Raw genomic sequence first — 17,868 nt, forward strand, 5'->3', positions numbered from 1 at the left:
CTCGAATTGAGTACCATAACTGACATCTTCTGATTACACTATACGTAGCATTTATATAGCATTTAGTGCAATTTCCTGGCAAGCATTTATATTTCTTTGTTTTAAAACATCGATGTTTTCTAACTGGTTAACATAGACTTTATATCAAAGGTAGCCCCCTAGCTAGAAATCCAACGGAGAAAGGTCCGGTGAGCAAGCTGGCCAGCGAATTGGACCATTGGTTCCTATTCATTTTTTCTTGAGTCAAACATTTCAACATTCAAAAATGTTTCTTGCATTATGAGGTGTCATACCATCTGGTTAAAAATAAATGCCATCCAATTTCGCAAGAGGTAAATTGTCCACAAAATCAATATGGCCGGTCAAAAATTTATGGTATCTTGCTTGGCTTAACGTTCCATTAATAAAAAATAGACGAACTAATCGATCAAAAAAATTACCCAACAAATATTAAAGCTAAATCTTCTTTAAAAATTATTTTCTGCTACAAATCTAGAATTTCTTGGCTCTAATATCGACGAAATTTTTATTGAAAATTTGATTGCTGTTGAAAGGACATTCGTCGGACCAAATAATTTTGGCGTAGAAAAATAGATTAATTTGCAGATAGTTTAGGGAACGATTGCAGAATTCAATTCATCGATTAGGCTCATTGGCTTCCAAATGTTATTCTTTTTGAGAAATCAAAGGAACTGTATCTTTGGACAAGTCCAATGCTTCAGCAATTTTTCTTACTAATGTTTTTAGATTTCTTTCAACGCTAAGCAATACGTTAAGTTTTACATTTTCATTATAGGCGTATAATGATTTTTTCGACTTTTTAAAAGATCCATAGCATCATAAGTTGTCTTCTAAATGTTTTAATTTATTACAGTTAGGTACTTCTCTATTAGGAAAATAGATAGAATAAAAACGTACTGCTTCATCGGAGTTTTTATTGCTTTGGAAATATGCTTTAAGCATATCTGTAAATTTATGTTCATTCTTAAATATTTTCAACTGAATTGGAATCTTGACAATTATCGCCAATAACAACATTTATAACAACAAATCATCTGTACTGCGTCAGTAATAGAAATAACAACATTTATTATGACAAAGTGTTCAAAATTTTAATTTTTTTCAGTTAGAAATGTTTTTGACTCTGATTTGTCATAAATCATCAAGAAAATATAAAAAAAAAACGAAATTCTATTTAATATTCTGAAGTTGACATCTAAAGCAGAGGAAGTTAATTAAAAAAAAGAACTATGATGTTATTTACTCATTTTATTTGGTTTTTACTTCATCAAAATTTGTTCATTAATAACTGGGTTATAGCTTTGCCCGTTTTTTATGAGACAGTCAGGTATATGATGGGTGGTATAGTAGAAACCACGTCACTTTTTATTCACGTCACAAAATGTATTGATTGAGAGTCGCCTTACGTAAAATGAAAAGTTACATAAATTTAATATGCTAAAAAAGAATAAAGATATATTTGAATGTTTACACAACATTGTTTTTGTTGACGTTTCCCGGTTGACCTGACAGCTAATATTCTGAAAGGGTCAATTTTCTTTAACTTTTGTTGTTTTTGATGTTTAAAACCTTGTTTTCTTTTTTCATCAACTTTTGCGTTAAAAATCTGCACTTTGAGAATTAAATAATGCTTTTTTAATTTTTTTTCTTCACAAAACTCCCACTGACACATCATTGATCAAATTAATATGCCTTGAGATTTGTTAATTTTGTAGCAATAAATATTATTATCATTATTACTTTTTTGTTCATTGATATGATTATTATTTGCTCTGAATCTAACAGTATCGTTAAATACTGCTCAATATTCATAGCGTTGCACTAATACCTGACAAATTCCTGCAACATATTGATTTTGAAGAGATGTGGCATCATTGCTGATGTGAAGCCTGTGACGTGAATAACAAGTTACATGATTTGTGCTATATATACATATGTATATGTTATTCACATTTATTTTTAAGTGAGAGTTTGGCACTAGCATCACATACGTATATCCCTTAAGATTCCTCAGAACTTACCGCTGTAATTTTTACGTATGCTCACTCAAAGTTTTCAAGTTAAATTTATTATGCGTTGGTTGTTTACGTGGCGTGCGGCTGCGCAATGGCTTCAAAGGCCAAAATAAGTAAGTAATCAGCGTTTAGGTATTGACCTAACACTGGACAATGGATAGCAAATTCTGGTTTTGTCATAAAAAATAAAATTTGCTAGGGAACAGGTTGTTTGTTAACGGATCGCCGAAGTTACGTTAAGTCTTTATGACTGCAAATTTTTGGAGACAAAAAAATCTTATTTTCGGAACCTTCGACGAAGAAGCAATTTTAACAATTCAGATATTGATAATTTTCTGAAGTTAATAATGCACATCATGATCGTTTTAAGCACCAATCATTTCTGATAATATTTATTGAAATCTTTATTTTTTGTTGTGCGGTTAAAACTTGTAGAACAGAACATTTCGACGAAAGCCAGAATTTTGGATAGATTTTAGAGAATTTGCCCCATACTAGATATGATACAACATAGATCATAAAAGTCAATAAACCAAAGCAATCTCAATAGATGAATAAATGATTCCGTATGAAGGAAAAGTACATAAGACAATATGTTCGGGAAAAGCCTACCCCAGTGGATTTGAAGAACTCTGTGGCACAACCCTCTCTTTCTCTGTTTCCCACCCAGATCTCTTTCGTTGGTGTAATAATGACCAACCGAATTCCAAAGGAGACAGTTTTGTTAAAATACCATGAATTAAAGGGGTTTGGATGAAGCTCATTTCACAAATTAGTAAGCAAAAATGGACGAATTGTTTTGGTTAAATGGCTTGACTCAAAGCCTACGCATTTTTCAACTTGAAAATGTGGTGTGGACTCAGGACGTACCACACGGTCAAGAACCACTACTAAGTATCCTTGTCAAACATCCTGCTGTAGTAGCGGCTTGTATTTTAGAAAATGTGTAATCATGGGTTAGTTCAGGTTAGTTGGTTAATGTGCTACTAGATAATAGCAATTAATAACAATTGTAGGTGCTTTCAAAAATCTAGTCAATGTTCATAAGTAAAAATTTTAAATATAAACCTAACAAAACACCAACACTATAATTTATAATAATAAAAAGTAATAAAAATGTCCCGTCCCTTTTTTCCGCAAATAAGTATGTTAAATCGTAGAAACTCACAATGAGTTGGTTGGAAGTAAATGAATTTTTTCATTCTAAAAAATTCATTACTTTTTTGCTATAAATTTTAAGTAATATTTAGCTACAGTTAAGTGGATTGTAGGTTTGTCGGCAATTAACAAACTCATATAATGCTGTATTATTCCGAATAAACCTATCATGTTGTGAAACTCACTTTTGAACGTCAAAGTTTTAGATTTTTTTTGTATTTTCTACAGAGTTTCTACAGTTTTAAGATATTTAACTCAAATTTAGATTGTGAGTTATCTTTGATGTCCTATATGTTTTGGTATGGCAAAATGATTTGAAAATCTACTACTGAGTGATTTTCTTCGTGTTCTGAGAAAACAAGAACACTTTTACCATCCAGATTTTTGTTGTTGTGGTGCACCACTGAACGCTTATTTATAAAAATTTTGTTTCCTTCTAATACGTAAAGATCCATTGCAAAGAGTTTCGGTACTTAGGTATGTCTCTACAGGGTGCCAAAGTGATGGTTCACGAATTAGGTTTTTGTCTCAAATGCCATGGGTATACTATTTTTAAAAGATGATTATTTAAAAAAAATTCAAATGTGCATTGGAATGTTGGAGGCATGTCTTGGATAAATTCATCTATTATTTATGATAAATAGTGAATGGCTTGATCAATACCCTACGTTTACAGTTAACGCTTTTAATGATCACCCGCTACATGCATGTACCTATATAAGTAGGAAGGTACTATACCTTCTTACATCCCCCTATTCCCTCACCGGTTTCCGTTTTTCACGCTAATAAAAGGTGAAAAAGTGTTTAACATTAATCCTATTAGGATGAAGGTAACACACGATGGAGCTATAGACACCTTTTAATTGTGTCTAAACGACCCCACGCTGACCATAAGCCACTACATATTTTGTAAACACTTCCTTAACGGCATTCAAGTCATTTTCGACACTCTTTTGTGCATGAAAAGTACTAAATAGATTTAGATCTCTTCTAAAAGACCCACTTAAAAGAGGGCTGTCCTATAGTGAAATCGCAGTATTGTTCAGAAGTTGGGTTGCTTCCCATCATTAGTTTCGCCTCACCTATTGCCTTAGACACTTGAAGAAATAAACTGATGGCTTTGTGGTTTCAGCTTTAGTATATAAAAACATGGAATACCTTTCTATTTCATAAATTAAATTCATTCTATGAAAACGTGGTCTACTAAATTACCAAAGACACTGAAGAAGTCGAGTAAATTTACGGGACACTTTTTGACGTATTTCTTGCAGTGTTTGTTCTTGCTGCCATATTCTTCTGCATTCAAATAATTCGAGGATAAATTTTCATTCATGGAGGAGCTCGGACTAAAAATTAAAAAATAACTTATGAATTATACTCCTATTAATCATCAATATTAGTTGTTACATATTTGCTAAGTACATGGTTGATCCGTATATTTAGATAACGCCTACTACTTTTATTATAAAAAAAGAGGAACTTTAAATACAAATGTTGTAGGGTTTATCCTAAATCGTCAGATAATGTTACGTAACACAACAGATGAATATTGCAAAGTTAAAAAAGGACACAAAGCCGGTAATTTTATAACGGAACACCCTATATATTTTATAAAATTTGAATGGACTTTTATTTTCTGATTTCAAGAATACATAACATGTTAATATTTGATTTAGTTGTTTTCGCGATATTTATATTTAAAAATCGGAATTATATTGTTATTCCAAATTGCAGCTGCCATGAATAAGCAAATAGACCGAATGTATTAGTAATCATTGTTTCTTAATTTATTATTTTCATTTTGGAAATAATAAATTAATATAGAACTAACATAAACAAATTGCATTTTAATACCATGGAATCAAGATAAACTTTTTTTAATAAATAATTTACGAAAATTCAAAATTCACAAGTGCTGAACGTCTGTCTGCTGTTATTTTCAACACATTTTCTGTAATCTTGATCTAACCTTAACAAAGCATTGCAAATACACTGAGGATGTTCATTTCATAAATCGATACTTGTTTGGATCCTTTCTCTTAAATCCTCAAAATTTTGACTTATTTTTTTAGACTAGGTGACCCCATAAGAAATTATCTAAAGGGATTAGATCGGGACTACTTGGTGGCCAGTTAAGGGCCCCATAGGTTCCAATCCACTTATTGAAATTGTTAGTTAAAAAATGTCTTACGTGGATGACGTTATGCGGCGCCGCATATCCCGATACCATATAATATTAATTCATTTCCTGAAAGGAAATCCTTCTAACACACCTTCAATTTAATTGTTTGGAAATTGTAGGTATTTAGTTCTTGTTGAAGAGCCTTCAAATATAATTGGTCCAATTATTCAATTCCAAAGAATACCACACCATACATTCAATGCCCTACGATCCTGAGTTTTATTTCAACATAAGCGAAGGGTTCACTGCTGCTCACAAGAGTATTTTCACGGTTATATATTCCTGCAGTTGGACGTTGCTTCATCGCTCCACAATATCCTATTAAAAAAAATAATTGTCTCCATTTTTCCTAAGTAACAAATCATTACAATATGCTAATCTTCTAATTTTGTGATTATCTGTCAATTTTTGTAACGGTAACCTTTTATACGGATGATATCCATATTTATATAAAACTGTTCATATCTTTTTTGTAGATTTACCAAAATATTTACTAGTATTTATCGTAAATAAATGTAGATTTTCTAAAGAAATAATCACAGATTTATAAATCAGATAAAATAATTGACAATTTCGTTCCTATCTTCAAACTAGAATAAAATTTATAGTTTCTATGCTCTCTTATGCTTTTTTCCGTATAATAAAAAGTGGACCTAGCAGGAATTGGCATGTGGGAATGAATGAGCTGACACTCTATTTGCACTTGAGTAACATTTTTGTTATTTTTTTTATGATGCAAGCGAATTATTTATAACTTTTCTTCTTCTGTATAGCCAAATTTACACATGGAATGAAGAAAAAGTGACAGCCAAATGACTAATGACGTTCGGTTCATTTGTTTATTCATGGCAATTACGATTTGGAAAAATAATATAATCCCGATTTTGTAATACTCATCTGTTGTGTTACGTAGCATTTTCTGGCGATTTAGGATAAACACTATAACTTTTGTATTTAAAGTTTTTCTTTTTTTTATATACTAAAAGTAGTAGACGCTGTCTAAATATACGGACCAACCCTGAACACATACTAACCGTAAAAGTACATCAACTAAGTCGCCCAAAACATCAGTTCCCTCAGTGGTGTGAAGAGCCATTTCGCATATGATCCTCAAGAGACAATTTCTTCCTTCAAACATTTGGCTGAATTTTTTAAAATAAAACGAATAACTAATTACTGGAGTATTTGGAAATGTAGGTACTTATATCATTTCAGTTATATACTTACGACTCTAGTTTAAATTCTATCATTTTATAAAGATCTGCTCTATTAAAAAGTCTTCTCTCATTAGATCCGTCTGAAGGTATTATAGGAGGAAAAGTATATTCGCTTTCATTTTGGGGTAGTAAATAATTAGCTTCAATATTCCAAGACAAATCCGCATCTATATTTGATGGTACCAGTTTTAAATCAAATGCCACAAGAATCTGTAATTTTATAAGAAAAAAGTTTATTATTGGTTATCACTTGAATAAGAAGTATATACGTATACGAGGTGTTTCAACAATGTGACATATGTCAATATCTCTTTGAGCATTAGAGTTAGAGTAAAAGTTAAATACTTATGAGATTTGTAGAAAGAAGTTCTACGCATATTCTTAAATTGGAGGAAATATACAGGATATTCCAAAACAGTGTAACGTTTTAAAATGGGATATTATTTTATTATTGTGTTTTATGAGTTATTCTGTTTCTACCCATCTTCAATAGTTTTTGAAATAATGAATTATAAAACGTACTATTCTTCACACTTTTCGGGGCTATAATTTGCACGATATTTAAGATAGACAATCGAAGTTTGCATAAAAACTATTTTAGTAGCATCATTTTGAAACTTTCAACAAAATATATCTGTTTTTAATTTTTCTTTTAATAAGTATCTAGCTACTTTCCTAGAGAAAGTGTCCCAAAAAAGGAGACCAATCCTCTAATCACAGATGTACACAAAGAAATCTAAGAGTAACACATTCTGTTCCTATTTCTGAAACCTTTAAGATATAGAGTATTTAGTTGTAATTTTCTTTTTTTCCTCGTACCTCCTACAATTTTTATGGTATTAAGTTGAAATTTGGAAAATATATAGTTCGTAGCAATCTACATATACAGACTTCCTAATTATTTATATAAATCTGCAAAGTGATTTTTTTGGGGTTAGACCCCGTTTTCCCAGACCAAACCTTTTTCGTTGTACGCCAATGGTCATTTACTTATCAATACAGGGTGTTTCAGAATTACACGGCATTATTTGCGCTATATATTCTCTGGTACAAAACAAGGAGAAAAATTCATATAAGCATGTGTCCGATCTCGATCGGAACCGGAGTTACAGGGCGTTAAAAGTTAAGAAAAAAATTGGTTTTTTATTTTGTTAGGTTCCTCTACTGCAGATAGAGCTTTCAAATTTTATATGCATATTAGGTAATAGGTGCTGCTTAATACGATGGTAGATTGCCTCTAATTTCTATGCAGAGTAGTGTATTTTCTGAGGACTTGGTACATAAAATTCTTTAGAAAAACTTGTTCGCACGCTACTGGTGTATATTAATATTCTGTATTACCCAAATTTTATCCCTCTTAATTTTTGATCGAATGCCGTTTATTTTCCTCATAAATTAATTAATTTATAAATTTAATCAATTATACGGATCCCACGATGTTTCCGAATTATACGGCACTATTTTAGGTATCTATTCGGTAAAACAAAATAAAGAAGAAAGTTCATGAACGTATATGTCTTTAGTCAATTCATTATCGAGATGCTGGGGCATAAAGATATTTATTAAACAATACACCATTTATTACAAATAGCACCTATTATCTAATAAGCATATGAAATTTGAATGCTCTAACTGAAGTAGATGAAACCTAAAAAAATAAAAACTCAATTTTTTCTTAACTTTTAACACCCTGTAACTCCGCTACCAATCGAGATCGGACACATGCTTATATGAACTTTTCTCCTTATTTTGTACCAGTGAATACATAGCTCAAATAGTGTAGTACAATTCTGAAACACCCTGTACACAGAATGTTCCTTAAAGTTGTGCTAAAATTTCAAGGTGTGATCCCTTAGGTCATTTTATAATGAAAATTTCATATAAACATATATCCGCAACGTCCCAAATTTTTAGCTACAGGGTGCTGAAATTTCTCTTTTCAAATCGTTATTTTAAATTTATTTGAAAGTCCTTTAGATATTACTTTCAATTTTGGTATGTGTTAATAGGACATAAAACCCCGTATTTAAATAAGAAAAGTAATTCTAATACTTAATCAGTGGCATCCCTGCATACATGTCTTCCGATATTATTTGTGGAATAAGTGGTATGCCACTGATATTTTTCGCAGAAAAATAATTAGGTTGGTCAGTTCTAAATGAAAAAGGCCTCTTATGCTTTTGCTGTTAGACGAGCCATTCTTGATTAAAACCATAAAAATTGTCTTAATTAATTTAAGAATTTATTTATTTTAATTATGTTATTATTTTACAATTTTTTATTAAATATCACATATTTTATAGTTTATTATAAGAGACTTTTTTCGTGTAAAATTGATCAGGCTAATTAGGAACTTTTTTTGTGAAAAATATCAGTGGCGTACCATTTATTTCATAAATAATATCGGAACACATGTATGCAAGGATGCCACTGGTTAAGTATTAGAATTACTTTTCTTATTAAAATGCGGGGCTTTATGTCCTATTAACATACACCAATATCTAAAGCATTTTCTAAGAAATTTCAAAATAACGATTTGAAACGAACAGTTTCAACACCCTATAACAAAACATTTGGACCGTTGCGAACATTTGTTCATATGAACTTTTCTTCATAAAATGACCTGAGGAATTACACCCTGAAATATTAGCACGACATTAAGGAGCCCCCTATATAACTCCCCTGTTCAATTGAGGAACTTTTTTTATCTCGTGTCTTTTCTGTATGTGATCATTTTCCAGTCCCTTGCGAAAGCATCTAGGGATAGAGATGATTTTCCCCTAAGGAGTGCGTATGGTGTTTCGATATAGATTTTCAGCTACATAATAAATAATGGTAAAGATTGGGCGGTTTCTCTAATTCCATTAGATTATTGACTCTACTTTTACCGTAATTTATTATGTTTTTAGAAATGTAAGGAGAAGCACTTGTAGCATATGCACTTTTTACAGGAAAAGCATGTGCATACCTCGATACTTTCGGAAATAAATGAAAACCGGCGCGAAAAAAAAGCAACAGAATAAAGTTCCTAAGCCGAACTGAAGATTCAGACTAATTCGAATTGCTACCCTTAGATTTCGTTATCTTGAAACCATCTATGGTTAGCAAATTCGCCTTCTTTTTGGTTAATTGCATTATCAATGATACTATATATATAATATAAACGAACTGCATCTACCTATTTTTAACTTACCCCTATAAATGGATTGTAATATTTAGAAAATGGAAATCTGACTTTATTTATGATCGTATGGTCCCCATGCTGACACTCGTAGAATTGCTGCTGTTGAAGAAGTAAAATACACCAGGCAATTTTCGAGTACATTTTCATCACATGATTAGTCTCATCAGGAGTGGGTACGTTAACGCTCTGATCTCATACGTCAATACTATACAGGTTCAATGTTTGAACATATCATTAGTTGACTTGAAGAATTTTGTCTTCAGTATTATAATAATTGGTGATGCGTTAACTTTGTGACTTTATAAGAAAATGTACTAATTTTTGTCACTTAGTAGGTGAAAAAATGGTTCCACACCACAATGAAATATGAATGAGTTATCATCTACTTATTAATGTTATTGTTAGTTGTTGATACATATGGCTGGGCGAAAATCCGGAATAAAACTAATATCTTTTCAATGAGTGACTTAAAAAAAAACGCTTAAACATGTGATTTGATTTTAAATTGTACGTATTTTTTGGCAATAAAATGAAATACAGTGAATCTTGAACATAATGACGGTGAGGGGACTCGGTAAAAAGGGTCGTTATATCCGGTCATCGTTACATGAAGACTGGTTTTTTTTATAATTAAAGACACATAAAAAAACACAAAAATTTATTAAAAAAATTAAAAACTATAACATAATTTAATATAACTTCTAACTTTTTTATATTTACGTATGTATGGTATTATTTATTCAATTATCCTGTGATTTTTGTTTGCTTTTTGCAACGTAAGTCAAAATAAATCAAATAAATTTTTTCTCTATGAAACTGATTTCATTCAGAAACCTTTTGTCGTGGGAATAACTGTATAGTGAAAAGCTATTCAGGGTTTTTACAGCTTATAGGACTTAAAATGTTCACCACCTTTAGAGTGTTCATCACTTTCATCTTAGATTTATTGAATGATAAACACTTTGTTTGCAATTTCCTCGTCAGATAAAGCACAGTTTGTTTCCAAGTGAAGGTCAACATTTACGAAATGAGTCCATAATTCATTTGACAACGTGAGGATTTTTTTGATCATAGCAAGAGGCACATCATCTTCTCTTTCGAAATCATTATTTATTCTTCTTACCACCTCAGGTAAAGGAAGATCGTCCTCCACTTCAAACTCGTCAGCTACTAATGCTAGTTGTAAACCTGCATGTCTAAAACAATTAGTGATTGTTGTGTGATGATTCCCATGCTTTAGAAATAATTGATATTGCATTCAAAAAATTAATAGCACGCTCTTTGTTTCGCTAATTGTTTTCAGTAATGTTCATTAGCTGGAGCTTTCTAAATTGAACTTTCATAGATCCTATGATACCCTGGTCAATAGGCTGCAGGACTGATGTGGTATTTTATTGGAGATATTCTCTAAAGTTGATATTTTTGGTCGCGCTCGACAATTGTCTATCAAAAGCAAAATTTTTTCCTTTTTTTTTTCTTTAATTCAGCGCCTCAGTCTTGCAAAATTTTTTAAACAGATATGACGTCATCCAGGCTTTTTTTATTACACATGCAGGACGCAGGTAACGACGCTTTCGACGAGTAATTCTTGAAACAGCGAGAGTTTTTTGATTTTCCAATAACAATCTACTTATGTTTTTCTGATCTTATCATATTAGTAGCAACAAATTCTTTCCTTGAATATTTTTCCACTTGTGCACTTCTCTTCGTTAAAAATCTCGTAAGGTAACTCTTTCGAATTTCTGGCCACACAGTTTTGAGCCAGTTTTCAGTCACTACAACTAGCACACTAGCAGCTTCACCACAATTTTTTTCATACACAATATTATGTCTTTGCCGGAAGCGTTTAATCTAACTTTTTGAGCAGTTATATTCGTTATTTTAGCAAACTATTCCGCTTTTGCCTGTAACACTGGGTCACTGATTGCTGATCCTTTATTTCTTTCTTTTTTAAATCACCTAAATAATGTTTGATCAATATCCCCATGATTGGATAACTTAAGTTTTTTTTTGGCAACAAATTTTTATTAAACACATTCTTGATATATTCTTGATTCTTTCAAATTGAAAAACTGTCGAATACGATAAGTGTAACTCACTTGCAATGGTATTGTTGCTTTCACCTGCTTCAAGTCTGGAAATTACTACACTTTCCTCCTCAATAGACAATTTTTTTTTCCTTGAAGTCATTTTTTAAAAAACAACAAAATTACAATATCGCAAATACATTGAATACATACTGTGGTACTCCACTAAGCATTCAAACAATTCACAGGATTCTCAAGTTTATTTAATAAAAACAACTCGTTAACAAGATCTAACAAACTTATCACCCTAACTCTCAAATGCAACCACCTTCCACACCGCTCCTCTATTTTCTAGTCCGTTCGTTCCTATTTACTTTTTTTCGCTTGCACGGTGATTCCCCGAAGAGGTAATTTCTCCTGAGGTAATTCCCCACTGCGATCATTCACATACCGGTTGCCACACATAAAATGAACACAGTTTCTAATTCTAATTTATATAGTCTTCGTTTATAATTCGGGAATTTTCTTGATAATTCCTATTCTCTTCATACTCTTCTACATAAAATTAATTTATTTGAACCATTTATCGACCCAAAACATATCGCCACAAAAAACTCAGATTCTATAGCTGCTCCTATATAGCCTCCTTCTGTAGCTCCCTCTATAGCTCCCTCTATCAGCCCCTTTTTTGCAGTTTTAATTGCTTAGTGTCGGTAAAAGAAAAAGAAAACGCAAAGAAATTTATTTTTTACGTATTTATAATAATTGCAATGTAAAGTCGACACTACCAGCATTCAATTAGAAATTCTGCAAAAAGAAACCGAAACCCATAAAAAAACGATGTTTTAGCAACTTTACACACAAAAAAACCACTACCATGCATATAAGGTGTGCCAAATATGGATATAAAAAAAATCTGAAATTTGTCTATAAAGCCGCTAAAAGCACTGCTTTTTGAATGACTACAAAGAACGCTGGCAGTGTCGACTTTATACTACAATTCACTATACTGCTATACTATATCCCGTAGCATCGTTATACTCGGCTAGCAAACTACTAAAAATGCCTTTTTTGCGGACGTTAAAAAGGACTATGTAATAGGTAGACTTTTTTACAATGGAATAAATGCAAATTCGATCAGACGTTCGAATTTCCGTCGCTATACCCGACTTGTTATAACCGACGTTGTTATTTGCGACTTTCACTGTATTTTCTATTAACCTCTTAGCTACAACTCTACCCAACATTTTTTTTATAGACAAATACCATACTGTTGGTAACATGGGTAAAACATATTGAACTTAGTACTGCCCAAATTATGCCTATATCTATACCCCTCTCGGATCCCCTCACATCCGCGGTAGAACAAGTACTGTAAATAAGTCAGTACAATATTAATACGTGTGAAGTGTAGACGATGGCACCCGCGCTTATAATAAAATACGCCAATCCGTAAAAAGAACTTGAAATTACATCTTTTATTATTTCTTTTACATGAAAAGATTTTCTCTGAGCAAACCAAAAATGCATTCTAAAAATAATGAAATAAAACCGAATTTAAAATGATAAAAATAATTTGAAAAGAGAAAAAACAAATTAGTGGCTAAAAAATCCCACCGCTTGGAACTAGGCGATAGCCTAACCAATCATAAAACAACCTGACATTTTGTAGTATGTTACAAGTAACATTTTTGAATAAGTTTTCGATTTTTTACTCAGAGTTCACCTAAATTATTAGACCTATCAAAGTCATATATGTTAGATTTTACGTGCTCCAACAAGGGAAAATCACTTGGAGAGAAGTTTGGAGATCTGGCTGGCCACAAAATATGTCCTTCTTGCCCTGTAATAAGTCGCTGTGAGAATGCCTGGGACAAGTGTTTCTTGACCTAACGACGTTATGCACAGTAAGATCTCACAGAAACGATTTCCAACGATTCTCGACGAATTTTTTGTTAGAGCAAATCCAAGTACTTCGAACCAGTCACAAGTTCATCAATGAAAAATGAACCGATCAGGTTTTCACCCAATATGTCTCCCCAGTCGTTCAATTTTTGAAGAAACTTGATGCGAACATAAAAAAACTTACATATATAGGCTTTCCCCAGAGCAATATCGCACATGAGCAGAATTAGGTTGATTTAATAAAGGAAAAATTTTCGCCATTATTTGAACTGTTCATTACAATTTCGCAAAATCTCATTCTCCGAAAGTGATCTGCTGGAAGCACCTCCTAAGTTCTTTGAGGTTTGTAGGATCGGTAGCCATTTTTAATTACTTTTCTTACATACAAACCCCTTGCTCCAGCTTGATCGGCAATGCATTCGCTAGGAAGAGTGGGGTCTTCCACTCGCTATAACACAGATTTGGATCTGTTTGAACTCAACATCTTCGTTGAGTGCAATAAGGTTCTGGTGTACCATCGGCAAAACACATCCTAGTGTCTCAAAATCATGGACAACTGTGTGCAAGATTAATAAGGTAGGAAGTGGTCTGTTTTCCTCGACAAATGTTTCTCAAAAAAGTTGTCTAATTTAACGGTAAGTCGAACCTTGACAATACCATTTTACAATTTGGATTTTTCTGGAAATACTATAAATGTTCGGTATTTTTAGATTATATTTGTTGTGATAATTCAAAGGGAAATCTTACTGTCTCATTTTCTTCGGTAGCTCGAAATAAAATAACAGCCTGCTGCCGGTTGCACACAGTTTCGAACATTAAAGTAGGGGAAAATTTGCAGCTAGTGCATTCGACATGTTTACTCATGTTCGGTTCACGTGGAACAGCACTCTATGTCCTGTATGGGTCCATTGAAAAGGTCATGAAAAATAAAATTTTACCATACCCTTTTTTTTGCTTTTAGTTATGTGGTTATTAATAAATAAAAAAACATCTTTTGAAAGCAAAAAAATGATAAACACCTTCTTAATCTTATCTACAGGTTATTTAATGTAGCAGATGCTGAAAATGTCCTCCACCCTCTACTTGGCATGCTCCGAGGCGGTGGTAAAATCCGTCGATGAAATTCCAAATGGCTTCAGCCGATATGTTATCCACTCTAATTTTGATTTCTAGATCTTCAATATTAACCGGCCTATGTTGATAAACCTTTTCTTTCAGATATCCCCAAAGAAAGTAATCTAATAGCGTTAAGTCTGGAAATCTAGATGGCCACTTAATTGTGCAACGTCATCAATCTAGCGACCCGCAAATATTTCGCCAAGATATCCTCTAGTGTTAATATCAAAATATAGGGGAGCGCCGTCCCCTTGACACCAAATTGTTTTAGTGGGTATATCTGGATCTATTACTTTGGAAAAGATCATAGTTAAAGCAGGCACTAATTCAAAACTTAAAAAGTCGAAGTAGCGTTTAGTTGTAAGGCTTTTTTCAAAAAAGAATAGTCCTAAAATTCAGTTGTTAATGATATCTGCACATACATTTTCTTTTTGAAGGCACTGCGTATGAGCTTTTTATATCCAGTGTAGATTTTCCTGACACAAGAAACGATAATTGTATCTGTTAAGCATTTTATTTAAATAAATGTTAGCTTCATCCGAAAAAAGTTTGCTCAATGGAAATCCATTATTTTCATCACACATCCCAGCAATATCAAGACTACGATGCGCTGTTTTTCTGACAATACAATTATTATTTAACAAATTTAAAGAGAGCACCTTGAAAATACACAAATTAATAAACAGGACGTTTCAATTAAATTTTACACAAAAATGCTACAATTTTAAAATGAAATTAAAAAAAAATGTTTACCGAAGCAATAAACTTGGCACAAAAATGCAGCAATTTTTTTGTATTTTAAAGTAAATCTTGATGTGCTGAATACCCCTTTGCTTGTTTATTTATTTTATAGATGTAAAATAAAAACTTATTCAGAATTAAAGACAGCATATCAATATTAGGTTTTATTGGATTTTACCATCGCCTGGAAGCATGCCAAATAGGAAATGGAGGACATTGTCAGCATCTCTTACGTTAAATAACCTATAGATAGGACTAAGAAGGTATTCGTAATTTTTTGTTTTTAAAAGAGTTTTTTTTATTTTCCAATTACTACATAATTAAAAGAAAAAAAAGAGTATAATAAGATTCCATTTTTCACGAACTTTTCAATCACCCAAGGACAATATATGTTTCCATTAAAAAAAAAGTTAGATAAGGTTGCAGCTAAGAGATTGAAAGAAAATATTTCATTTTATTGTTAAAAAATAAGTTCAATTCAAAATCAATTCATATGTTTAAGTATTTTTTTAAGTTACTCGTTGAAAATATATTAATTTTATTCCGGGCTTTTGCCCAACCCTGTATGTACAGAGATTTAAGGTGTTTATTTCACATTCTCCAACTTTTACGATATTACGTTTAAATTCTGTAAATAGGTACACTAATCCAAATACTACTCTTAAAAATATACACGTTATAAATTCTTCTAAAAATCTCCAAGGTAATGTATGGTGTTCAAAAGGCAAGCACCTTTTTTCAAACTTAAATTCTATGCTGAATTCAGAAACGTTTTCATATGTGGCTCCATTTTTGAGTAGATATACATATATACTGAGTTTTGTAGTAGTTTTATAAGTTTGACAAAATTATGAGGCATATTTAATCTTCTCTTCCACACAGCCAAAGCAAAAGGTGCATGGTAGTAAATATTGACACACACGTAAATATACAAATTCAAAGTATAGTACATATTCACTTGTTATTAATATTGCTAAAACATGTATATCATAAAATTTTGTTTGTCGACTTTCATGAGAATTTTGCATAAAATAAAGATGTTGGCATTACCACATAGTCCTGCGCATTCGCCATATTATTGTGAATTGTATTGGTTATGAAGGATGAACACATAAAAAGAAACGATTAAATCTACTTGAAAATTAGGTTGAATAAAATTGGTTGTTTTTTTAGATGTTTTAAAAGAGAAATTGAAAAAAGAACATGACTTTGACACTGAATGCTTTAATTGATCGTGATATAGTTCGAGATTTCAAAGGCAACTGAATCTCATAAAAATAAAATAATAAAATACAAGAACTTTTTATCCTTATATATTTTAAGAATAGAAATATTTCATAAGTAAAAATAAAGTTTTGTTCAGTTCAACTAACATATTATTTGGTATAATTATAACGAAATATAAAACGTTCGTCACTCACATTATTAATATACAAATTATAGTCACCATCCTCTCAAGATTCTATCCGTAACCGATATTAAAAACATGATTTTATAGAATTTTAACGTGTCTGTACCTAAACCTAAAATATGAGGGTAATATACCCTGTCAATGAACCCGATAAGATAAGAAAAAAATCATTAAAATACGAGTTGACTAATTTCATTTACTGACGAGTTGGAAGATGGAAGGTACCGTTCTCACTTTAATGTTCACCTCTCAATTGCTCAAGTTTTCCAGGAACATTTTTCGGATGATTTCAAAATTACTAGAGTTCGAAATATGCACATTAAGAAACTTTATTAGAACACATGATTACGTATCTAGAACAAAAAATGTTGTAAACATTTCTATAACTATTATACATAGTTAATTAATTAATAATTTAAGTGCTTCAATTTTTTTTAATGAAATGCAATTCTGTTCGCAAATACAAAATAGGTACCTTAACAATTAAGTTCGTCTCTATAATCTATATAGGAGCTTTACAAAATACTCGTTCTACATCCCTGACTCCAACTGCCTATTAGGAACATTAAAACTGAATATCAGGAAAAAATTCTTTCTTCAAAAAGAGATGCTCGTTCACAATAAAAATGTGGGTATGTGCAAAAAACACATTGAAATAAGTAGAAAAGTCACACAATAGTGTATTACATACCAAAGTTATGAAATACATCATTACGAGTCCAGCATACAGTGTTGAGTAGTCTAAAATGCAAGAGTGATATATTTCAGAACCGGGATCTTTTATATACAGCGTGTCCCAAAAATATATCGATGAACTTTAAAGAGTATTGGAGGACATCAGTACAAACTTTTTTCTTTAATAAATATATGCCTGCAAATGCGCTGTTAGAA

General features: G+C 31.7%; 1 protein-coding gene across 1 annotated transcript; it reads right to left on the bottom strand.

Annotated features, from left to right (window-relative positions):
- Nucleotides 1-4,315: 4,315 nt before the first annotated feature.
- Nucleotides 4,316-10,378, bottom strand: LOC136417903 (uncharacterized). The gene is made up of 5 exons (XM_066403764.1): nt 10,289-10,378; nt 9,787-9,963; nt 6,604-6,803; nt 6,411-6,518; nt 4,316-4,540 (listed from the first exon to the last, which is right to left on the bottom strand). The coding sequence occupies exons 1-5, from the start codon at nt 10,376-10,378 to the stop codon at nt 4,375-4,377; spliced, it is 741 nt and encodes a 246-aa protein (XP_066259861.1). The 3' UTR covers nt 4,316-4,374.
- Nucleotides 10,379-17,868: the final 7,490 nt, after the last annotated feature.

Source organism: Euwallacea similis, chromosome 31, assembly GCF_039881205.1.
Source record: "Euwallacea similis isolate ESF13 chromosome 31, ESF131.1, whole genome shotgun sequence".
NCBI lineage: Eukaryota > Metazoa > Arthropoda > Insecta > Coleoptera > Curculionidae > Euwallacea > Euwallacea similis.

Bases quoted from the DNA above. Each gene is read 5' to 3' on its own strand.
- LOC136417903 (XM_066403764.1), bottom strand. From the start codon at position 10,378: ATGACCGGATATAACGACCCTTTTTACCGAGTCCCCTCACCGTCATTA. The intron at 9,964-10,288 runs GTACAATTTAAA...GTATGAGATCAG, and splicing joins ATTTTATTGCCAAAAAATAC to AGCGTTAACGTACCCACTCC. The intron at 6,519-6,603 runs GTAAGTATATAA...TAAAAAATTCAG, and splicing joins ATAGAATTTAAACTAGAGTC to CCAAATGTTTGAAGGAAGAA.